Raw genomic sequence first — 25,979 nt, forward strand, 5'->3', positions numbered from 1 at the left:
TCTTCTCCCCTTGAACAGTCGGCTTTAGAAGAAGAGGTGATGTCTCTTTGTTCAAAAGATGTCTTGATAGAAGTTCCAGAATCTGAAAGAGGAAGGGGATTTTACTCTCCCCTGTTCCTTATTCAGAAGCCTGGCAAAATATATAGGACCATCATAAACCTTAGATTCCTTAATAATTTTCTGGTCAAACATACCTTCAAAATGGAGTCTATCAATTCAACAATAAAGATGCTGTTTAAAAACTGCTTCATGGTAGTAGTGGAATTAAAAGATGCATATTATCATGTACTCATCCATGTAGATTTCCAACTATTCCTAAGGGTAGTGGTTTAATGGGGGAGTAGTTCGCCATTTTCAGTATAGGGCACTTCCCTTCGGTCTATCTTCTGCCCCTAGGGTATTTACAAAGATAGTTGCTGAGGTTATGGCACATTTACGGGAATCCAATATTCTTATTGTCCCCTACCTAGATGATTTTCTCTTAGTGGGGAATTAAATGGATCATTGCTTGTCACAATTGGAAGTAGCTAGAAGTAAGTTGGAACACCTAGATTGGATAATAAATTATGAAAAATCTCGATTACAGCCCCTAAAAGTTCAAAAGTTTTTAGGGTTGTTGTTAGATTCAGCTACACAACAGTGTCATCTTCCTAGTGAGAAGTCAGATCAAATTCAGCGACAGGTATTAAAAGCAATTAATACACCCTCCATGACTCTTCGACAAGCTATGTCCTTGTTAGGGTCCCTCATATCATGTATTCCAGTTGTCGGCAGGCGTTCCCTGGGTAAGGGTACTGTCTCACAGTGGCACTTTGGTCACTACGACGGCACGATCCATGACATTCCAGCGATATACTTACGATCTCGCTGTGTCTGACACGCTACTGCGATCAGGGACCCCGCTGAGAATCGTACATCGTAGCAGATTGTTTGAAACTTTCTTTCGTCGTCAAGTGTCCCGCTGTGGCGGCATGATCGCATCGTGTAACAAAGGTGTGCACGATATTGTATACGATGTAATGGGTGGAGGAGCTTGATACGTACGACTTCTACATCGAAAATACGTCATGAAATTATCACTCCAGCCGCCGTGCATTGCGAATTGTGACCGCAGTCTACGACGCTGGAGCGATAATGGAGCGACGCTAGAGCTTCACGGATCGTGCCGTCGTAGCGACCAAAGTGCCACTGTGAGACGGTACCTTCTAACACATATAACTCGGGTGATAACCACAGATGCTAGCCCCTCAGGGTGAGGGGCCCACATGGGTGACATTGTGGTTCAGGGACAATGGGAACCCCACACAACATCTTCATCCAATCAGAGGGAGTTAATGTCGATCGAGTTAGCAGTTAAAAAAGTCCTCATATCTGCAGGGACACCACGTCGGGATCCTCTCGGACAACCAGGTGGCGGTGGCTTATGTAAATCATCAAGGTGGAACACGTTCCGAGGCTCTGATGCAGGTGGCAGATCGCCTGTTCCAAACAGCAGAGACAAATTTTCAATCTTTGACTGCTCTTCACATCAAAGGGAAAGAAAATGTAAAAGCAGACTTTCTCAGCCGCAATACGCTAAAACAAGGAGAATGGTCTCTAAACGGCAACATTTTCAATCAAATTGTCCGCAGATGGGGTCAACCTGATTGCCCCATTCTGGCCCAGGAGAATCTGGTTTGCGTGGCTCAGGACAATGTCTGTAGGCGATCCCTGGGTATTCCCAGATATCCCGAACTTGCTTTTCCTTGGACCGATCTGCCATCCACAAATGATGGGACTCCATTTAACGGCTTGGAGTTTAAGCGGTCATTGTTAAAGGACAGAAGCTTCTCCCCAAATTTGGTAGATTCCCTTCTAAAGAGTAGGAAACAGATAACAACAAAAATCTACTCTAGAACCTGGAGAAAGTTCCTGGCCTTTTCAGATTTCATCAAAGAAGGTGTGCCGATATGCCAGATCTTAGAATTTCTGCAGAAGGGGTTAGAATTAAATCTTTCTACAAGTACACTGAGCTTACAGGTCTCAGCCCTGGGTGCCCTGTTCTCTTGTAATATTGCCAATAACTATTGGGTGTCGAGGTTCATTAAGGCAGTCGGTAGAGCTAGACCTTTGCATAAAAACAAGACGGTACCATGGGACCTAAATCTAGTCCTTTCATCTTTGACAAGAGACCCCTTTGAACCCTTACAAGAAGCCTCAATCAAGATGTTGTCGCTTAAAACAGCTTTCCTGGGAGCTATAACATTGGCTCGAAGGACAGGAGACATCCTGGCACTTTGCAGACTTCCCCCTTATACAGAATTCTTACACGATAGAGTGGTCCTCAAGCCGGATCCAGCTTATTTGCAAAAAGTAGCATCCCATTTTCACAGGTGGCAGGAGATAGTTTTGCCATCTTTTATCCCTAATCCTTCTAACCCTAGAGAAAAAGAACTCCGTACATTAGATGTTAGAAGATGCCTTTTACATTATATCTCAGTCACTGATGCTTGGAAGAAGGGTAATGCGCTATTCTTATCCTTCCAAGGTCCTAGGAAAGGGTTCAGAGTTTCAAAATGCACTCTAGCCAAATGGATTAGGGAGGCTATCTCTCTGGCTTATACAGCAGGTGGAGGTCCAGCTCCGCAGAATCTGAAGGCGCATTCCACCAGGGCCATGGCATCATCCTGGGGGGAAAGATCTGGAGTATCTATAGACCAAGATATGTAAGGCGGCCACATTCAAACACTATCGGTTGGACTTGGGATTCTCCTCAGATCTCACTTTTGGGTTAAGGGTGCTACAGGCTATAGTCCCTCCCTAGGGTGGCTTACATCTCTGTAAATCTCTCGTGGTGCTGTCATGGGAGTCCGAATAAAACATTAAGCTACTTACCGGTAGCGGCATTTTTCAGAGGACCATGACAGCACCCTTAGTTCCCTCCCTATTCACGTGGGGTTTGCACTTCCTTAAAATTAAAAAAAAAAAAAAAAAAAAGGTTTTTTTTCACATGTGATATCTGGATTGCAGTTTTTAATAAGATATTGTATATGATTGTTTATATTTGTATGCTATTAACCGCGGTAGTCCTCTCATGCTCTATAATACAACTGATATGTGGGAGAGGTGCCGCCCTTTTGTACTGTGCCTGTAGTTTTCCTGTTCCTAATGGGCGGATCCCCTCTCTCGTGGTGCTGTCATGGGCCTCCGAAAAATACCGCTACCGGTAAGTAGCTTAATGCTGTCCCGCTGATGACGTGATTTCAATTTCTTTGTGTTTTGCAGAGTAAATGGAGTTCCCGCTTGTGCTAATAAAAAGCTACTATCTGACATCCTGCGCTCTGAGTGGGGCTTTAAAGGTTATGTTGTAAGTGATGAAGGCGCAGTTGAATTTATTATGTGGGCACACAAGTACACCAGCAGCTTTCTGGAAACCGCCATTGGTGAGTCCTCAGAATAATCATCTACCTGAAAGGCCCCTGATGTTGGTGAAGTCTAATGTATTTAATGAGGTCCCCGGAAACTAAGATTGCTGTGAAGAGAGTTCTTTAGCTTTGAGCTCTCATTGGTCATTTAAAGATGAAAGGCAATAGACTTGTGTCTTAGACCCTTTGCAATATAATTTTTTTTCGATCGTTAATGGAACTAAAAATAAATTATCAACAGAATTATGAGTCCAATCCTCAGTTTCAGTTCCTACACAACAACAAGGAGAAAATAAGATGGCACTTAAAGTGAGCTGCAGCTGTAAACATGCCCTAGAACATTGACTGAAAGCTTTCACTGCAGAACATCTGTGCGGACACTGTTGTCAGTTAGTGTCAAGGCGTGCTTACAGCCGCTACTCGCTGTATACAGAGTGGTGATTGAAGAAACACCCCTACGCATCTAGGACTGAAAGCTGGAGGCTGCTGAGAGGAATAAAGTTTTCTTCTGGTAGCCGTGCTTTCAGTTTGGTGGCTTGGCAGCTTTAGAATGCTATTAACCTGCAAATTAACTCATATCTTCAATTTAATAGCTTTTGGGGACATGACAGGTTTGATTTAAGTTCTTTCTTAATTTGTTACCAAATGTTAACCTCTTCATAGCTGTTACTGTTCGATATCAGTTAAAGTATGCAAAAATGCTGGACTAGTAGAAACAGCAAGATCTCTTTTCTACAAGAACAGCTGCAGAGGGTCGTGTGCGCCTACTCTGCTTTCCAGGATACCATAAACCAGTAGTACGTACACTACTTTGCTAGAAAGTTGGGCCCTTTTGGGGGACGTTAGAGCTACTTCTGAAGGTTTTGGTAGTGGACTGGAAATCTTAGACAAATCATCAGTCTGGGGCTACCCACGTTTTTACTAAAGGAGCACTCCCATCAACATTTTATCCCCTAAATATATTGCAGTCATCATATTATATAGCACCGTGTAATTACAATTGCTAACTTTGCCTTTCTGCCCAGGTAATTCTTCTCCTTTCCATTAGGCATATGACATCATGTGATTAAAAACTGGCTAGTGGAATCCTTCTAAGCCAATTTCGCCTTCATGAGTCACTGCAAAAGTACCTGGCAAGGGGTAGGAGGGATCAGCTGGGTCAGGAGTTGAAGAGGGGGATGATTTATGCAAGGAAAAGAGACTTCCTGAGACTTTAAAAAGAATAAAGACTATGGGTGCTTCTTTAAGTAAAAAGGGCAGCCTCAAATTTGTGATTGGTGCTTGTAATCACCTGCTGACTTTCTTATGTGAAAACACAAAGTTGGAGGAAGCACAGCATTTTCATTTTTGCTATTTGTCTTTAGCTTCTGTGACCTCAGGATGCAATTTGGAGCTGTCCTTCAATCTGAAAGACAATGTTTTCATGAAAATACAAGATGCAGTGAATTTGGGTAACATCACGCTGGAGGTAAAGAATGGCATAAGGAAAGATAATTATTTCTGTCTCAAAATGAAAAGCCCCTTTTTGCATCAATATATTCCATCCAAGAATTACCCTGCTATATTAGATTATGTCAAAAAGAAACTAGATGTAACCGCTCATAAAAACCAAAATTATAATCAGAACACTTATTTAAAATAAATGTAAAATAATGTGGGCGACTACGTCCAGTAATTTGAATGGCAGACCATTCCGGTTAAACACCAAAAAGAGCCCACAAGACATGCAAAATAAATTAGATAAAGGGGACAAAAAATGGAAAATAACTATTGTAAAAATGCCTTTATTGAGGTGAATGGCAAATTGATACAAAGTGCAATAGTGCCCACACAGAAATAACTGTGACAAAGGACGCAGTTCCGAAACACACGTCGGGGACTGCCATTTTTCCTGTTACCAGGTATTATTTTATTTTCCTTTCACAGCATCTCTCTCACGGTTTTGGGTTGCTTTCACTTATGAGTGGCTATTTTGCACATGATTTTTGCAGTCAGCCCTCTTCAGCCATGTTTTCCTGACGGGGGGACTTATGATTATTATCTCCACTAGTGTACAACCGTTTGGGAGTGTGATTGGATATAGTATTATATATTAGGCAGTATACTAGTTTCAATTTGATTGATTCATGGTTCAGCATTATTTGTTATTGGATATATTTTTGTGATTTATTTATATTTTATATTCTAATATTCAATTATTTATCATAATTCTATAATCCAATATATTTATTGCTATTTATCTCTACATATATACTATTTTACGGTATTTCAGGATTCTCCTTGGGCGGTCCCTGACTTAACAGTTTATGGTATTATTTCTAATAAGATTTTATTTTATTTTTGTGCGTGCACTCTTGCACTTTGTATCAATTTGCCATTCACCTCAATAAAGGCATTTTTACAATAGTTATTTTCCATTTTTTCTCCCTTTTATCTCATTTATTTTGCATGTCCTGTGGGCTCTTTTTGGTATATTAGATTATGTGTAGAATTCAGTTAATACCCAAACCTTGCAGTCATTCTCCGAATCCCCATACGCCATGTGCCTTGTAAAAGTGCTTTAATATTTTTATTGTAAGACATTTTTACTGTTTGCTTGTTAAAAACAAAATCAACAGAATATGTCATGGCTGGTGATCTATGACATCATCCTTTTCCACTGCGCACCATGATACTATTCAGATTGCATATAGATTCTAAGTGCCAGAAAATAGTAACCTGTCTTCTGACTGTATGATCCACTAGACGGTGAAACAACGCCTGTACCCCCTGTTCTACACCCGAATGCGGTTGGGAGAATTTGATCCTCCAGACATGAATCCTTACAGCTCTTTAGATCTTAGTTCTGTTCAGAGTCAAGAACACAGAGACGTCGCTGTGGAGGCTGCTATTAAGAGCTTCATCCTGCTCAAGAACATTGTGGACACCTTGCCTATGGACTTGCAGAGCATCAAAGGGAAGAAGTTTGGGGTGAGAAGCCTTCTTATATTTTGCGCTATTTTTGACACTGTCTGACCTATTTGCTCTACAAATCAATTTTGTTTTAATACCTTATTCTATCTGCATTACAAAGTATGTAGCCCAATTAAAGAGTTATTCCTACAATATCAATCATATCTCAGTGGCCTAAAATCCTAAAATAAAGTTGTCAAATGCAAGCAATTTCCAAAAATGCTCACTGCTCTAAATATATATCCCCCCTGAAATACAGCGTGTCAGAGGCTTTGGCCTACTTGGTTGGCCATTGATATGTCCTTTAGTTTGTTCATGACAGGTTACATGTGCCCAATAGATAGTTGCTGTTCTTCTATAGTCGGTATGCTCTTCTTACTTTGCAGTGAGACACCACATGCTTGACTGCACCGTCTTTACCGCAGAGGGTGGACATGGGCACAGAGCGCCAGCTCCATTTAAAAGAGGAACAGCTCTTATCCTCCCCAACTGTGCCCTGACTGAGTGATAGACGAAGTAGACCAAGAGCAGGCACACCAGTTACTAAACCACCGGTGGTTTTTCACTTTAAAAACATGAACATTTTTTTTTTTACAATGGACACCTCCGATCTATGACTATGACTGGATCTTTATTTATATTGTATTAAAGAGATGCCGTCTTTGCTGCTCACAACAACCAACAAATCACAGCTCGACTTTAAATGTTTTAAACCACTTTGGTAATATGAAAGCTGCTTTGTGATTGGCTGCTATGGGAAACAAATACAGGTTTTACAGCTAGAAGACAAAATTTATTGTATACTCATCTAAAATTACACCACCCCAGTGTTTCTCCCAGCAGAAAAAACTCTGCCAAAAATAGCTGCAAAGTGACCACTCCTAGCACATACCCTACAATAACCTAACTGTTACCTGCCTTGCTGTGGAGGTTGGCACCCTATATAACGCTTTTTTGGCGCCCCCACTCAACGTGGACTCTCCCTTACTGCCCTTCCTCACCCTGATAGAAAAGGTGGGAAAACAATATTAATAGAACAGAGATGAAAAAAGCAAAAAAATGGTCACACAAAAAAAATATAAAAACCAAATATAATCAAAAATAGCAAAAAAGACCAAGGCAGGACAAGGTACAGTCATATATGATTAGGATCCTTTATCAACATGACTGCCAAATGCTAACTTGTAATATCGGGTATATTGCCAGATTTGCCATAACAATACGGCAAAAAAAACAGTATCAAAGAGAACAAAAGAAACAGGAAAGCGCCCATGCAATACTACATAATCCAAACTGCAACCTAGAGGATAGTCTAGCAGTCTAGATAATGCCCATAAATAAGGGCATATAGAATCAATAATCCATACAAAATATGCTGTTGGTATACACAGTAGTAAAGCTGGAGATCACTTATCCTGATAATGTATGCCTCTGTACGCCTCAACGCGTTTCCCCGTGGTGCGGTTCATCAGGAGGCCCATCAAATATGTTAGATACCAGATGCCATGGATAAAAAAGCATAACCGGTGGTTCACATCGGGCGGAGTTATATACCCCCGTTTATACAGTTGCTCCAATCAGCACCACCGCTAGACCAGCGATGGACCAGAAAACCGAGTAATCAGGTGCTTTACCTGCCATATCCCACAAGCGGTTAGTCCACTCCAGCGTGGGTTCCAGAGTGTTGCGCATGCCCAAAGGTGTCTCTGTTCAAGATGACTCACAACACCTTGTCGTCCCGCAGCGTGCGTTCCAGCTGAATGCGCAGGACCGGAAGTGACGCCTCCTTTTTACCTGACTATGACATATCGCTCAAAGCAGGGATATTGCGCATGCCCAGTGGTGTCTCCCACTCTAATACGGACTCCACAGTCTTAGAGTTATTCCCTACAGTGTGTTACATAGGACAAAAAGGTCCCTTCTCAATCCACCTGCAGTAACACTAATCTTACAGCGCTCAGTCTCATAAGATTACAAGATAGTTCTGATAGTGGGACTCATATCATGCCCGTAGACACAATCTCATAGAGTGACGAGGAAATACCCCATTCTATTTTAACCCTATCAATATCAGACAACCTGTCACAAAGGGATATGGCAGTCTTATCAAAAAACATAACCGATATAAACATACAGATCCTAATAAAACCTACAATGAGGTGCATGTAAAAACATGCCATAACATGACTATTTAGTTCAAACAATACACCCCCAAAAAACAACAACAGCATTTAGGGAGCACATAAACGGACCCAATCAATCTGTTTCTTTTGTTCTCTTTGATACTGTTTTTTTTGCCGTATTGTTATGGCAAATCTGGCAATATACCCGATATTACAAGTTAGCATTTGGCAGTCATGTTGATAAAGGATCCTAATCATATATGACTGTACCTTGTCCTGCCTTGGTCTTTTTTGCTATTTTTGATTATATTTGGTTTTTATATTTTTTTTGTGTGACCATTTTTTTTGCTTTTTTCATCTCTGTTCTATTAATATTGTTTTCCCACCTTTTCTATCAGGGTGAGGAAGGGCAGTAAGGGAGAGTGCTCATTGAGTGGGGGCGCCAAAAAAGCGTTATATAGGGTGCCAACCTCCACAGCAAGGCAGGTAACAGTTAGGTTATTGTAGGGTATGTGCTAGGAGTGGTCACTTTGCAGCTATTTTTGGCAGAGTTTTTTCTGCTGGGAGAAACACTGGGGTGGTGTAATTTTAGATGAGTATACAATAAATTTTGTCTTTTAAGGGGATTTATGTTCACCATGTTCTTTTGAGTTCCCGTCATGATCTGAGATGTTTGATTAATGTTTACAGCTAGAAGAGGATGCATAAGGGAAACCTATCCGAATCACGTACAGATTTGAAGGGATAGAAACTTACTCAGGGAAGTAGGGATGGACAATAATTACCGTACATTTATTCGTATAATATTAGAAACTGTGCACAGCACCTTGTCTCTTCCTGTCAGCGCTGACCTGTGGCATCATTAGACCACAGAGGAGTACCTAAGGATGTTATAGTGGTCACTAGATGGCAGCCCGATTCTAACGCATCGGGTACTCTAGAATATATATGTAGTTTATTTATGAAGATTTTAGAATAATACATTGAATACACTGGATTCGGCCGGCCGGGCGCGACCAATTAGCGAAGCGTGGTTCAAATCCCGCGCCAATTCGTGGCCAGACTGCGCCTGTCGCTGATTGTTCGTGGCCGGCCACTTAGTATATAGCACAGCCACGTAGTATATAGCACAGCCACGTAGTATGTAGCACAGCCACGTAGTATATAGCAGCCCACATAGTAAATAGCACAGCCACGTAGCTTATAACAGCCCACGTAGTATATTGCACAGCCACGTAGTATATTGCACAGCCACGCAGTATATTGCACAGCCACGCAGTATATTGCACAGCCACGCAGTATATTGCACAGCCACGTAGTATATTGCACAGCCCACGTAGTATATTGCACAGCCCACGTAGTATATTGCACAGCCCACGTAGTATATTGCACAGCCCACGTAGTATATTGCACAGCCCACGTAGTATATTGCACAGCCCACGTAGTATATTGCACAGCCCACGTAGTATATTGCACAGCCACGTAGTATATTGCACTGCCCACGTTTATTGCAGAGCCCATGTAGTATATTGCACAGCCCACGTAGTATATAGCAATGTGGGCATCATACACCTGTTAAAAAAAAGAATTAAAATAAAAAATAGTTCTATACTCACCCCGGATCCAAGCAAGGCATTTACCGATGCTCCTCTCGCGCTCCGGTCCCAAGAGTGCATTGCGGTCTCGCGAGATGATGACGTAGCGGTCTCGTGAGACCGCTATGTCATCATCTCGCGAGATCGCAATGCATGGAGTGGTCACCGGAGCGTCGCGAGGAGCGGAAAAGGCTTGTTCCTGATCCGAGGGGCCGACGGACGGTGAGTATTCTGCCACCGATATACATGGATGAGATGTGTCTGAGGGATGTGATCATGAATCTCTGTATAAACAATGGCGGATAGCGTTACTCGCCAACCTGTGCTCCCAGTCTCTTAACAGCTGCGCGTGGTGATCCGGAAGGATGATGCAGTGATAAATTTAACAGACTTTATTTACAGTACCTTGATGAGATGAGACGTCAGGGAAGATGAAGGAATGAAGATGAGGTAGGAGTGAGGACTGTAGGTTAGAACTGTAATAGAAGCTCCAGGTTAGAGATAATAGAAGCTCCAGGTTAGAGATAATAGAAGCTCCAGGTTAGAGACAATAGAAGCTCCAGGTTGGAGGTAACAAGAGAATCCCTTTTCCAGCTCTGCAGCACATGTGTGTTCCAAGATGGCACGGAGTACAAAAACAGTAAGAGAAGGAAAAAGATAGGAGGAGCTATAGACAGAGAGGTATTATGGGAAAGTACCATAACAAAATATTACAGTGTAATACAGCAATGACCAGTAGATGGCAGCAAAGTATAACAAATACAATAGATGATAGAACTGAGTATATTACCATTACATAAATGTCCATGTATGGCTGAAAGTCTATCAGGATAATCTGAACAGCACAGTGAGTATATAACTATTTTTTATTTTTTTTATTATTTTTAACATTAGATCTTTTTACTATTGATGCTGTAAAAAGTTGGTCACACAGGGTTAATAGCAGCGTTAACGGAGTGCGTTACACCGCGGCATAACGTGGTCCATTACCGCTGGCATTAACCCTGTGTGAGCGCTGACTGGAGGGGAGTATGGAGCAGGCGCCGAGCACTGACTGCGGGGAGTAAGGAGCGGCCATTTTGCCGCCGGACTGTGCCCGTCGCTGATTGGTCGTGGCTGTTTTGCCGCGACCAATCAGCGACTTGGGATTTCCGTGACAGACAGACAGACAGAAAGACAGAAGGACAGACAGAAAGACGGAAGTGACCCTTAGACAATTATATAGTAGATATGGTCAACACTGAAAGACCACCTACCGTACTTCACACTGTGCCCAGACACAATTATGGAGAAGCTGGAGAAAAAAATTCACCAGTATCTGAAGCCTTAAATTGATTACTTTAGAGGGGTTATTAAAGTACAAGGAATTTGAAAAAAATAGTGGATTCTACGATAAACCCTGTAATTCAGTGAACAGAGGATTTGGATTCCTAGGGTCTGAGAAGTTTTAAACAAGCATGATTTTGACTAATGTCAAATAGATGATAGTTAGTCTGATTAGGTATGAAGATTTGCCATATGGTGCCTTACAGAGTCACATGGGTGTCCATGGCCACACCGTATGGTGCTGTACAGAGTCACATGGAGTGTCCATGGCTGCACCGTATGGTGCTGTACAGAGTCACATGGAGTGTCCATGGCTGCACCGTATGGTGCCATAGAGTCACTTGGAGTGTCCATGGCTGCACCGTATGGTGCCATGCAGAGTCACATGGAGTGTCCATGGCTGCACCGTATGGTGTCATACAGAGTCACGTGGAGTGGCCATGGCTACACCATATGGTGCCATACAGAGTCACATGGAGTGTCCATGGCTGCACCATAAGGTGTCATACAGAGTCACGTGGAGTGGCCATGGCTACACCATATGGTGCCATACAGAGTCACATGGAGTGTCCATGGCTGCACCATAAGGTGTCATACAGAGTCACGTGGAGTGGCCATGGCTACACTGTATGGTGCCATACAAAGTCACATGGAGTGGCCATGGCTGCACCGTATGGTGCCGTACAGAGTCACATGGAGTGTCCATGGCTGCACCATATGGTGCCTTAGGGACTCTTACTGTTCTCTTGCACATGCACTATACATGAAACTTGACAGCCCTAACCTTATTCCTCCAGGTAATTGGCCCTTTCGCTGATAGTGCACATGAGCTGTTTGGAGACTATGAGCCACATCCTGATCCTCAATATATTTCCACTCCCAGGTAGGAAGAAAAAAATTCTGAAAATAAAGATTGTTGTAACAATTTAGATCTCATGATTCTAGGTAACAGTGTTTTCATATATTAATGGAAATATATATTGTAGGGTACAAAGGCAAAATTAATGAACCAAACAGTGAGCCATTCTGTCCTGAGCATTATAATGACGGCCACTGATATTCTTTGCTATGGTGTCCCTTTTTATGTTTGATTTAGTCACTGTTAAGCTTGGACTTCCACTAGAATGAACATGCTGTTCTTGTAATATCAGTTCAGGTATTATTTTGTTCCTACATATACCATTCAGTGTGAGAATACTTATTCACTGCACTATACACTCCGTGTTGGGCTAAAGTCCAGCATAAGTGACAGCATTTCCTACTGATCAGCTATATTACTAATATGTTTTAATCAGTCATTTTTGTAGGATATCAGTACAACTGCATGTTATGTCTTTCATGAAGTTATTAAAACCAGTAACAACAGTGTTATCCATTCTGCTTCTCAGAGATGGCATTGCACAGCTTCCAGTGGAGGTGAGCTTTGCTGCAGGATGCAGTGATGCAAAATGTAAGACATACTCCTCCGAAGAGATTAAAGGATTGGTCGAGACTGTTGATGTAACCATTGTATGCCTTGGGACTGGTAGGTGCAGACAGTACAAAAAAGTACATTTGATACAGGATAATTTGCTTTACAAAAATTCTATAAATGTATATTGTATTTTTTTTTTTGACCATGAGACTCACTTTTTAGCAAGAAAAAATCTTGCTAAAAAGTGTGAGCATCTTATAGTTCTGAGTCAGCTTCCTGTGATCAAAAAGAGAATGCTGACACAGCATCATTACTGATCACTGATCCACTGCTCACCCCTGCAAACCTACACTGATCTGATAGGTGCCAGGCAGGGGAGAAAGCTATCAGGACTTGGTACATTCACACAACTTGCACATCACTAAAGCTGCAAGGATGCTTCAAGTTCTGAGTAGCTGAAGGACCTTTCAGATCATATGATCAGTCACATGCCCGGAAAAAGTTTCAAAATGTAGTATTGTTTACACATTGTGCAGCAGAGATGTATGTGTGTGTGGTATTGTACCAGAGCTATGTGTGTTGGTATAGCAGAGCTGTGTATGTTGATGCAGCATAGTGGTGTATGTTGGTGTAACTGAGCTGTGTGCTTATGTAGCAGAGTTGTGTGCATATGCTGCTGAGCTGAATGTGGTTGTACTGTGCATGTAGCCGAGTTGTGTTTATGTGTACGCTGCAGAGAGTGTACATAATGTGTGCTGCAGGGAAACACATTCCATCTATTACCTCCCTAATCTACCCTAGTGCATTAAAATTAGTTATATTGAACCCTCCACTTCTTTACACTTCCTGGGATCTAGTAATTAGTAGGAAATATGTTTTTCCTATTTTCTACTGTCAAAACCTGGGGTACTTCATTTAGTTAAAAATTATGATAATTGTTAAATTGCATTATATTTCTATCAACAGTATTACAGTCTTCTGCCACTGACAGAGTGCACGGATTCCATGATATGAATAATGTTAAAAAAAGACACATGTCCTTCAAGGTCAACCAAGGGGTGAAAGACAATAAATGTAATGGGGTATTGGTACAACTATAATGCATGATCCAGTCTGCCCTAAAAGAGATTTTACGCTCATAATCCCAAGTGCCCCATACTGGCAACATTTCTGGGCCCCCTTGAGACACCACTCAGACTCCACTCCAGCCTCCACTTCCACAGTTCCACCTCCCACTCTTGGAAAAACTCCACTTCTGCACCATGTCCTCATCAATCACAGATTTACAGTTCCCATCAAACACAATATCATGTACATAGCCATCAGCTTTTGTTTCAGCCAAAAGATTTTTTAAGCCTGCCACCACAACAAGATTAACCCTTTTGGCCGGGCCCTACTCTAACCTAGTAAACATTTTTTAAAATATCCTACACTATTAAGGTATATTTTTCTTTATTTTTCTTTAAGGGAATGAACCACATACATTTTTTTTAAATGACCATTAATACCACCTACAAGGATAAATACTTTACAGCATGACTGGACCACATATTACTACCACATAGTGACCAAATATTACCACATACAAGGAACAAATACTGTCACACCACGACCAGACCACATATTTCCACCACATCGTGACTAAATAATACCACATACATGGAACAAAAACCACCACACCATGGCTGGACCGCATATTACCACCAAATAGTGACCAATAATACCACATACAGTTGTTTACATACCCTGGCAAAATTTTTGCTTTCTTGGCCTTTTTTCACAGAATATGAAATAACACCAAAACTTTTTGTCCACTCAAAGTTAGTGGTTGGGTGAAGCCATTTATTGTCAAATTACTGTGTTTTCTCTTTTTAAATCATAATCACAAACCAAAACATTCAAATGCCCCTGATCCAAACTTTACATACCCCATTTCTTAATACCATGTATTGCCCCCTTTAACATCAATCACAGCTTGAAGTTTTTTGTGGTAGTTGTGGATAAGGTTCTTTATTTTCTCAGATGGAAAGCTGCTCACTCTTCTTGGCAAAAAGCCTCCAGTTACTGTAAATTTCTGGGCTGTCTAGCATGAACTGCGTGCTTGAGATCTCCCCAGAGTTGGTCAATGATATTGAGGTCAGGAGACTGAGATGGCCACTCCAGAACCTTCACTTTGTTCTGCTGTAGCCAATGACAGGTTGACTTGGCCTTGTGTTTTGGATTGTTGTCATGTTGGAACGTCCAAGTGCGTCTCATGCACAGCTTCCGGGCAGATGATTGCAAATTTGCCTCCAGTATTTGCTGATGATGTGGTGCATTCATCTTTCCTTCAACTTTGACCAAGTTTCTTGTGCCTTTGTAGCTCACACATAGCCAAAACATCAGTGATCCACCTCCGTGCTTTAGAGTAGAAATGGTGTTTCGTTCACCTTAGGCCTTGTTGACCTCCAATTTTCGTCTTATCACTCCAAATTACCTTGTTCCAGATGTTTTTAGGCTTGTCGCTATGCTGTTTTGCGTATTGTAGGTGAGATACTTTGTGGCATTTGTGCACTAATGACGTTCCTCTGGTGACTCGACCATGCAGCCCATTTTTCTTCAAGTGCCTCCTTATAGTGCATCTTGAAACAGCCACACCGCTAGTTTTCAGGGAGTCCAGTATTTCAGCTGATGTTATTTATGGGGTTTTTTTTTTTTGCATCCTGGACAATTTTCCTGGCAGTTGTGGATGACTGTGGTTTTGTTTTTACAGAGCCCCTGATTTTCCATTTGTTAATCACAGTTTGAACGCTGCTGACTGGCATTCTCAATTCCTTGGATATCTTTTTGTATCCCTTTCCTGTTTTATACAGTACAAATACCTTTTCCCATAGATCTGTTGACAATTTTTTTGCTTTCCCCATGACTCACAATCCAGAAATGTCAGTGGCTGGATAAAAGATGCAAGAGTCTGTCTGGATCTCAGAAACTCACTTAGCTTTTATGCACACACACTGATTACAAGCAAACAGGTCACAGATGAGGATGTTACCTTTAGTAGCCATTCAAACCTATTTGTGTCAACTTCTGTGCATGTTATCAGGCCAAAATCACCAGGGTATGTAAACATTTGATCAGGGTCACTTGGATGTTTTGGGTTGTCATTATGATTTAAAAAGAGAAAACACAGTAGTTTAACATTAAATGGCTTCACCCAACCACTAACCATGAGTGGAGAAAAAGTTTTGGCCTTTTTTCACAGAATATGAATGATAACACCAAGAAAGCAAAAATTTTGCTGGGGTATGTAAACTTTTGAACACAACTGTACAAGGAACAAATACAACGATGTATTACCACCACTTAGTGACCAAAAAATACCACATAAAAGGGTAGCATTATACCACAAGGAGAAGGGTACCACATACCATCAGTACCATTATGCACAGGAGCGCTGTGCATATTATGCAGTATTTAGTGTCCGTATACAGGTAACACACTGGGTCACCGGTGATGTCTCTAGTTGGAGTCCTTCATCTTCGCTTTTCTTCTTCATCCAGCGTAGACCGCCATCACTTCTTCCAGCCAGGACTCGTCTCTGCATAAAATAATACAGTTATCTAGAGTACTGCTTCCAGATCACATTCCCCACTTTTTGCCTTTCTTCTACAGTACACAGTTGAATACAAACATGCACCCACCCTTTATATATAATTAGTTATTATGCAACCTACCATTCAAAATATAAAACGTGTAATCTACCACTGTGCCCCCCAACTATAAATGGCCAATTTCCTCACCCAATAAATACATAAATTAATTAGCACCAGTCACACTCCTGCATCCTGAATGCCCCCTACTCTGTACCTCCTGCTCCCCCCAATTCATTATATTTACATGCCCCCTCCACCCCAATTCATTGTCATGTCTTTTCTCTCTCCTACTCCCACTCTCTATTCATCATCATTTGCCATCACCCGCGCATCACAGAAGAGGCGAAGGGACTCCCTTGGAGCTGCATGGCCATTCGGTTTTGATGGCCGTGCAGCACCGGGAAGGCTTCCTGCACCCAGATGTGTGCCTCCTATGGCAGCGCGCCTGTGCATGACACTTTCATACCCTAGGGCTAGGTGAGCAGAAGCTCAAGGGGGGCGGAATTCTGCTCCCCAGGCACCATACAGCAGTAAGGGCAATATTGCCCTGATGGCGGTCCTGGTTACTGCTGTGACCAGTTCCTGAGATAGGCTGTGCCACTAATATTTCTCTTGATAAAGAATTCTTGCCTCCTATGGGATCTGAATCCTTTTTTCTCCCCAGAGGAGGGAGTGCCTTCTTGTCTTATGAGGGGGGATTACATGAATAGTAGTAAATAATGTAGAGGCATGTAGGGACACTGACACAACTGGTCAGGCTTAATCTGGACTCTTGAAGTGGCAAGTAGTACCAATCTATTTCTATATTCCCATACACTATTAACCCCCCTTCCCCGATGAACTCCCCTAAAATAGGAGGAAGCACATTGGGTAAATTGTGAGCAGTTATATACTCGGGGACTGCCCTTGAAAGGCCAGGAGCAATGCAGGGGCATGACACAAAGTTTTAAAGGAAAAGAGTAACTTCTCCCTCCCTCCTTCAAATACTGTTGTTCCTCTCCTGCTCCAGTCTTGTAAACCTGTGACACAAATCACTACATTGGTGAGATCAAACCAGTTTTTACTACGAGCCCTGGTTACTTTAAGCACTAGCACTTTATGTGTTGTCTTGGTTGTCTATGAGTTATTGACTATATACATTTTATGGCAATAAAAGTTATATTTTATTAATCTCCTTTGCATTGCTGAATTCTACTGTACTTATTTTGAGGATTACAGAGGTCAGTTATACTTACTGTACCCTTGCTGTTTTTCTTTTTGGGCAGTGTCATACTAGGATGATAGTGTGTGCTCATTCTTATCATGTGTATATGCTTGTTGAGTTAGTTTTTTTAACATAGTGAGTTTGCTGCTAAACCACCTCTTTCTTTTTGCGAGAAATGTCTGGAGTAGATAAGTATTTTTTTTTTTTATGAACTGGGAAAAAAGGGAACAGTGGCAATACAATGATTTCAGTATCTTCACTCTTTGTCTCTCAGGTACATCTGTGGAGATGGAGAGCAATGACAGAGAGAATCTATTACTCCCTGGTTTCCAGGCTACATTACTAAAAGATGCTGTTGCTTCAGGTAAATCATCCTATACATTTGTACTTATTAAATTAGCATTGCATAGGTCACACGGAATGAAACCGTGGAATAGCCTCTATACAGAAAATAGTAGAATACAGTAAATGTATTATTATTATACATTTTTATAGCGCCATTTATTCCATAGCGCTTTACGTATGAAAAGGGGGCAAATATAGACAAATACAATAAACATGACTAAAAAACAAGGCACACAGGTACATAAGGAGGGAGGACCCTGCCCACGAGGGCTAACAGTCTGCAGGGGATGGGTGAGGATTCTCTATAAGATCAGTAATTCTCTACACTTACATCGTCACGATGTTCTTCTCTAGGAGTTCTGTCACAGGCTCCGCATTCTCAGTGGTGTCCTCACTATTATACAAGGAAGGAGCATCAACTTGTGAGAAATGGTCAGACTCAATAGCACAAGCAAATAGAAGGAGCTTTGTCATCTATTGTATCAGAGACATCAAATGGTGAAAGGAAGAAAATCTGGTAAAACGTGAAATAACTTCAGCATGCTTGATTATTTTAATGGAGGCACAGAATAAGTCACTACCATACTACCACATAGCTTTCATGTGGACAACAGATCGAGCCATATCAACATCTAGTATAGCTTTATGCTCCCCTAACATCTACTGTTTGTTGAGAGTCAGGAAACGCCAATGCACATTTGATTATCAGCTGATTCTACCATAATCGAGAATTTTGTCTTATAGGATGTCTAAACATGCTGCTGCTTTAAACATAACTCTTGTAGCATGGTGCACTGTCCTACTAAAAATGTCCAGTTGCCATGAAGAGAAGAACTTGGTTGGCCAAATTGATTAGCTAAAGTGAACCTGTCAGATGATATATGCTGCCTAAACCATGGGCAGCATGTGTCAGCCACTGGCGGTATGATCACAGCCATGTAGGTTTGTCTCTGAAACGCTGTGGCGTTTCAGAAAAAAACATACTTGTAATAGCCGCTGGGTACTGAGCCGCGGTATTGACTAGCCGGTGGCATCTCTCTACCCACTGACAGTAACTGGCAAGCCTCTGCCTATACGAGCACGCAGGCAAACGCTTGTTAATACTAGTTATTCGTACGGCTCGGTCCCCGTCAATTATTAAAATTATGTTTTTCTCACAAACGCTGCAGTGTTTGAGACACACATACATAGCTGAGAACAGTCAGCTGCTTATACATGCGGCCTACGGTTTTGGCAGCATGTATCAGCTGTCAGGTTCCTTTTAAGTCCTACTATCCAAATGTCCATGCACAAGTATCAGAGGACCCAGTGTGTAACAAGAAAACATTTTCCACACCAATATACTCTAATTCCACTAGTCTGACCTGTTAACACTTAACAAGCAAGGTTCATTAATTCATGCTTCTTAGTCAAAATTTTGATCCTTCCATCAGCATGGTGCAACAAACATCTGGATTAATCTGTCCAGAAAATGTTTTCCCATTGCTCATCGATCCAATTTCTGGACCACTGGAGTCTTCACTTTCTGTCTCACTTACACAACAATAGCACTCAAACTGTTCGTATCCTGTCATGGCCCATCAGTAGTACAGAACGGGAGTTTTCCGTTCAACTCCGTTGGTTAACTAGTGTCGTATTCAGCCACACCTCGCTTTATCTCTTAGTCAGAAGGACTCCGCATCCTCCTCTAACCCCTTTCATCAAAGAATTATTTACGTACACAGGATCCCCTTTCATTGGATGTTCTCCACAATCACACAATTCTTGGTATTTTTTTTGTACCATTGCACAAGATCCCCAGAAGGTTGGCAGTTTTTGTAAAATTGGCCTCGGGTAGTCTAGCACTGCTGACCATATCTTGTTTGACGTCACTTGGATATGCTTTTTTCAACCATTTTTAACGGATCCACAGGATCTTTATTCATTTGATTTTATTCTGCACTCCGGGGTCACATGTCTAATGGTGTCTGTAATAAAACAACCTTTTAGTGTTAGGATGGGTCCAGAAAAAACTAACAATTTTCATTTGTATTATCATCTGTATTGCTGTTTTTTTATATCTATAGTGCAGGTAGCTGTAATAAAGCTCGGGCGAGTCATGTTCACTAATTGCGACCATAACTAGCTCTGTGTGCATGTCTACATAGAAGATGAGTGCAGGGACTGTTTATATGCATTAGTCTAGGCCATATATATGACCATAATATATGACCATAATAGTGCATACTGTGTTTTTTTTTTCCACGAAGACCTATGGTCCATGTGGAAAATCAGCCAAAAGTGCACTAGAACACCAGCTATAACGGGTATGTGTGCGATCAATGATGCACTGTGATATATCACATCTGTATAGCGCTCGTCTGAGCGAGACCTCACATGTACTTGATCAAATACAGTTTCCTATGTTAATAATTTGCAATCTATTCTTAAAAATAATATGCAGTAAGTATGATACGTACTTTGTATTGGATCACATTTTTTTTTCCACACCTATAGGCGAGTCTCCAAGAGACAGAAAGACTAGTACATGCTGCAATTATTTTTTTTTTGTCTACATGGAAACTCAGTCTGTCATAAAACTATTAGCTGAACAGCTATATTGAATAACATTTACGGTAGTCGTGTGCTATCCATTGACAGCACACCTACAGTGGCATGTAAAAGTTTGGGCACCCCAGGTCGAAATTACTATTGTGAATACTTACGCAAGTGTAAGATGAAATGATCTCTAAGAGGCCTAAAGTTAAAGATTACATTTCCTATGTATTTTAGACAAAAAAAAGTACATTTTCATTTTTTTGCATTTTAAACTTTACAAAAAGGAAAATGGGCCGATGGAAAAGCTTGGGCACCCTTTGAGATTAGTGTGCTCAGATAACTTTGAAGAATGTTTCATACCTTAATTAGCCTGTTAGGGTTATGGCTTGTTCACTATCATCCTTAGGAAAGATCAGGTGATGAAAGATTCCTAGCTTTATAAAGACCCACCCTCTTCTAACCTTTAACCCCTTCATGACCCTAGCTTTTTTTGTTTTTTTGTTTTTCACTCCCCTCCTTCCCAGAGCCATAACCTTTTTTTTATTTTTCCGTCAATATGGCCATGTGAGGGCTTACTTTTTGCAGGACAAGTTCTACTTTCGAACGACATCATTGGTTTTAGCATGTCATGTACTAGAAAACAGGAAAAAATTCCAAGTGCGGTGAAACTGCAAAAAAAGTGCAATCCCACACTTGTTTTTTGTTTGGCTTTTTTGCGCTATTATGATTCTCCAGGTCATTATGAGTTGATAGACACCAAACATGTCTAGGTTCTTTTTATCAAAGTGGTAAAAAAATTCCAAACTTTGCTAAAAAAGGTGAGGGCTTATTTTTTGCGTGCTGAGCTAACGGTTTTTAATGATGCCATTTTGGTACAGATACGTTCTTTTGATCACCCGTTACTGCATTTTAATGCAATGTCGCAGCAACCAAAAAAGCGTAATTCTGGCGTTTCTAATTTTTTTCTCGCTACGCCATTTAGCGATCAGGTTAATCCTTTTTTTTATTGATAGATTGGGCGATTCTGAATGCGGCGATACCAAATATGTGTAGGTTTAATTTTTTTTTTTTTTCATTTTATTTTGAATGGGGCGAAAGGGGGGTGATTTAAACTTTTATATTTTTTGCATTTTGTTAATATTTTTTAAAACTTTTTTAAAACTTTTGCCGTGCTTCAATATCCTCCATGAGAGGCTAGAAGCTGGCACAACTCGATCGCCTCTGCTACATAGGAGCTATGCATAGATCGCTCCTATGTAGGAGAATTACTGCATTGCTATGAGCGCCGACCACAGGGTGGCGCTCACAGCAATCCGGCATCAACAACCATAGAGGTCTTCAATAGACCTCTGGTTGTCATGCCGACGCATCACTGACCCCCGATCACGTGACGGGGGTCAGCGATGTGCTCATTTCCGGCCCGATGGCCGGAAGCGGTAGTTAAATGCCGCTGTCAGTGTTTGACAGCGGCATTTAACTAGTTAATAGTGGTGGGTGAATGGCGATTCCACGCGCCGCTATTGCGGCACATGGCAGCTGTTCAAAACAGCTGACATGTCCCGACTTTGATGCGGGCTCACCTCTGGAGCCCACATCAAAGCAGGGGATCTGACCTCAGACGTACTCTCCCGTCCGAGGTCAGAAAGGGGTTAACCAAAAAACTGCAGCCATTAGTTCTTCTAAGAAGCTGAAAAAAGGAAAAAAAGTCTTGCAAACAATTAATCAATTGGATCAATCATGCTCTGGGGTTGTGTTGCAGCCAGTGGCACGGGGAACATTTCACGGGTAGAGGGAAGAATGGACTCAATGAAATTTCAACAAATTCTTGATGCAAACACAACAACATCTGTAGAAAAAATGGATAATGATCCTAAATACATGGCAAAATCCACACTACACTACCTCAAAAGGGGCAAGATGAAGGTTTTACAATGGTCCTCACAGTCCCCTGATCTGAACATCATAGAAAATCTTTGGCTAGACCTCAAAATAGCGGTGCATGCAAGACAACCCAGGAATCTCACAGAACTGGAATAATTTTCTAAGGAAGAATGGGTGAAAATCCCTCATACAAGAATTGAAAGACTCTTGTCTGGCTACAAAAAGCGGTTACAAGCTGTGATACTTGCAAAAGCGGGTGCTACTGGGTACTAACCAAACTTTTGCATCAGCCCATTTTCCTTTTTGTAATTTTTAAAATGTAAAAGATGAAAATGTATATATATTTATTTTTTTTGTTACCTAAAATACAAAGGAAATGTGTCATTTAACTTTAGGCCTTTTAGAGATCATTTCATCTTTAACTTGCTTTACTGTTCACAGTAACAGTTATTCTGACCAGGGGTGCCCAAACTTTTACATGCCATAGGATTTGCTCATCTGAACGAGCCATTATACAGACAAACATCCAAATAAACCAGTTTATGTAGCCATTGTCTTATACTTTATCATTATAATGTATACTGAGATTTAATAAAGAACATAAAGCTTCTTTAAGGGATTTGGCTGCATTAAGTTAAGACATAGCTGAACAGTCGACTATGTGATTGGCAGTGGAGTTTTCATCTTTTATTATCTGTTCCATCACTAAATCCTGCTGAATCTTTTTGGTGTTCCCATTTTCTTTATATTGAAGCTGCTATTAGGTTGGCATTGGGAATGAATAGATTAGAGCCCCATTGGTTAATTTAGTAGACAACATGGTAGCTTGTGTAATCTGATGCGTGTCCATGTTTTAATGTGTATATTCAGATGTCAGTGAATTCATTGCTCTTATTCAACCTCCCAGCGGCAGGCCGTCCACTTGTCTTGTTGCTATTTAATGCCGGCCCTCTGGATGTTTCCTGGGCCCAGAACAGTACCGGTGTCCACACTATCTTAGAGTGTTTCTTCCCTGCCCAAGCTGCGGGGATTGCAATTGCTAAAGTCTTAACTGGAGCAGAAGGAGCCAATCCAGGTGGCAGACTTCCAGCCACATGGCCAGCAGGGATGGACCAAGTATGTATTAAATGGATGCCTTTCAGTAGTGTTAGGACTAGAAGGTAAAATCAAAGTGTCTACATTTTTGTTCTCTATTTAAGGTGCCAGCAATGGAAAACTACACCATGTATGGACGGACATACCGCTATTATGGCAACCAGATCCCTCTTTACCCATTTGGGTATGGGCTTTCCTATACTACATTTCAGTACAGTGATTTGGTGGTCACCCCAATCCTTAAGCTTTGTGAAACCCTTGATTTATCTGTACAGGTGAAAAATTCAGGCTTAAGGACCGGAGATGAGGTGAGAATAAAACAACCTTCATTATTTATTTCTTAAAACATAGATTTATATAATCAGGAGCAAAAGGTTTAGCACAATGTGCATATCTTGTAACACATAGATAAAAAATATAGTGAAAAGCATTATGAACAGCTACTGAGTGAAACAGACAGTCTGACTGCACAGAATTGTCACAGCCATGAGAGCACGGTACGGGAACTGAATTCACACTGTCCCAAAGTGTTCAGATTTGTGTAAAGTACTCTCATAGCCATATTGGCCCTGTGATACTGATTAAAACAATACATGGGGTGAAGAAATCAGTTTTGTGGTTCTTGTGTAATCAGGGTTTGAAATTCTCTTCTAATCATAGATTTGTGCATTGGGGCACGATTGTGGGTAGGGTCCTTGGCTCTGCCATGACCCTTCTGCTACCCATGGCTAGGACAGTGCTGGCATGACTTTTAAACCGGGGGAAGATAAAGGCAACAGGAACAGCAGAGGGGCAGTGACATACATATTAAAACCCCTTTACAAATTCCTTATAAGACCTAAAATAGTAGGAAGTATTAAAGGCCAAGACATAGATGACAACTAATATTCTAGAACGTTGACGATTATAGGGAGTTGAAATGGTGTTGACGTTATCCACAATAATGTGCATGTCTATGGAACATAAACAGAAAGATGCACTACACAGGCTTCTGCTTGTATTGTCTTCTATGAACATAGGGTGATGTAACTTCTATATCTTTTCCCCAGGTAATTCAAGTGTACATGAGCTGGTCCAATGCATCTGTGCCAGTTCCCCGCTGGCAGTTAGTGGGTGTTCAACGAGTAACAATTCCGCAGAGTGGATCTGTTAAGTTTTCTGTGTCAGTTTTGCCTCGACAGCGAGCTGTTTGGACAAATTACTGGATCCTTGAACCAGGCAAATTCAGCCTTTATGTCGGCGGTCAGCAACCTTTTCAAGTCACAAAAGTGCCATCCAATGTCTTGCAGGCTAGCTTCACAGTCCAGGGAGAAGCTCGCCCTTTAAATACCTGCTGATTGCTTCTTTATTCTACCAGATGGCGATATGTTAAAAGAAATACTACTTAATTCCATTGTGTTGAATCTATTTGAGAAATAGAAAAGGCATTTTGGGGGGTGATTTTGTCAAATTGTTTAATTCTATTTTTTGTAAAAAAAAATAAATAAAACCTTTATAAAACCTTTTATAAGAAAAATTTTTATAGCTAAAAAAATGTTGTCACGTTAACATGCAGAAGATGCATTGTGACCGCACTGGTTAATGAACACACCAAGATAAAGAACAGTGTAAGGAGTGAGCAAACCTTAAATTATTTTTGATAATATTGTCCAGCATGGAAAGTTTGGAATACAGATGAGAGTCAGCAACTGTGTCTTCCTAGCTCTGGGGACAAGCAAGCCTGCTGCAGGAGATTGTCTTGATAAGTAGGACACTAATGGTGCAGACCCTTTCACTGCCAGAATCAGTACTCCAAATGTTCAAATATCAGTGCAGTTGAGGGCAAGTAAACTGCGGAAAAGCAGAGGTTTGGAAGTCCACTTATTTGAAATTTTTTCAGGAATGTAGGCAAAAGCCCTAATAAAGTGACTTGAAAAGTTTCAGAACTTTCCAGGCTGGACAAAATTATATAAAAATAGTTACTTTATACGGGGAAGGTGCTGCAATTTTTTATTTTTGCATTAATAATTTTTGATTACACAATCACTTACTTTTAATACAAAATTAAATTCACTCATTTAGCTTTTTTATTTATTAACTTTTTCTTCAGCCACTGAGAGCTGCCATTTTCTGGTATTTAAAGTGTCTGAGAACAACACTTACACACCTCAAATATGGCAGCCCCCGTAAATAGGAGACTGCGGGCAGTGTCAGAAGTCATCTCCTGCATATAAAAAGTGTCTTTCTTACTTTTAAATGTGTTACCACTGCTTTGATATTGATGACTAGGAATGAGCAGACCAATTGAAGTTCGGGTTCTGGTACCCGACCCAAACTTTAGTCCAAAGTTCGGTTTGGGCACTAGGACTATACCTGAACTTGAACCTGAACCCCAAACCCAGTGAAAACAATGGAGACCCGAACTTTGGAGCAGGAAAATATTCTCATGTTCTCGTCTCCAGATTTTCCCCGGAACTCAGAACATTAAAAT

The 25,979-nt window shown here is 41.1% G+C and overlaps 1 protein-coding gene across 2 annotated transcripts in view; it reads left to right on the forward strand.

The window, feature by feature from the left end:
- LOC143815980 (uncharacterized) overlaps positions 1-25,025 on the forward strand; it is a 41,776-nt gene extending 16,751 nt beyond the window's left edge. For both annotated transcript variants that reach the window (XM_077295833.1, XM_077295834.1), the window contains exons 7-15: positions 3,265-3,422; positions 4,769-4,872; positions 6,150-6,374; positions 12,198-12,283; positions 12,789-12,925; positions 17,925-18,014; positions 23,322-23,530; positions 23,614-23,817; positions 24,559-25,025. In XM_077295833.1, coding sequence (XP_077151948.1) covers positions 3,265-3,422; positions 4,769-4,872; positions 6,150-6,374; positions 12,198-12,283; positions 12,789-12,925; positions 17,925-18,014; positions 23,322-23,530; positions 23,614-23,817; positions 24,559-24,846 — 1,501 coding nt within the window. In that variant the 3' untranslated portion in view covers positions 24,847-25,025. The remainder of the gene's footprint in view (positions 1-3,264; positions 3,423-4,768; positions 4,873-6,149; positions 6,375-12,197; positions 12,284-12,788; positions 12,926-17,924; positions 18,015-23,321; positions 23,531-23,613; positions 23,818-24,558) is intronic.
- The last annotated feature ends 954 nt before the right edge of the window (positions 25,026-25,979 follow it).

This window comes from Ranitomeya variabilis, chromosome 3, assembly GCF_051348905.1.
Source record: "Ranitomeya variabilis isolate aRanVar5 chromosome 3, aRanVar5.hap1, whole genome shotgun sequence".
NCBI classification, from domain to species: Eukaryota; Metazoa; Chordata; class Amphibia; order Anura; family Dendrobatidae; genus Ranitomeya; species Ranitomeya variabilis.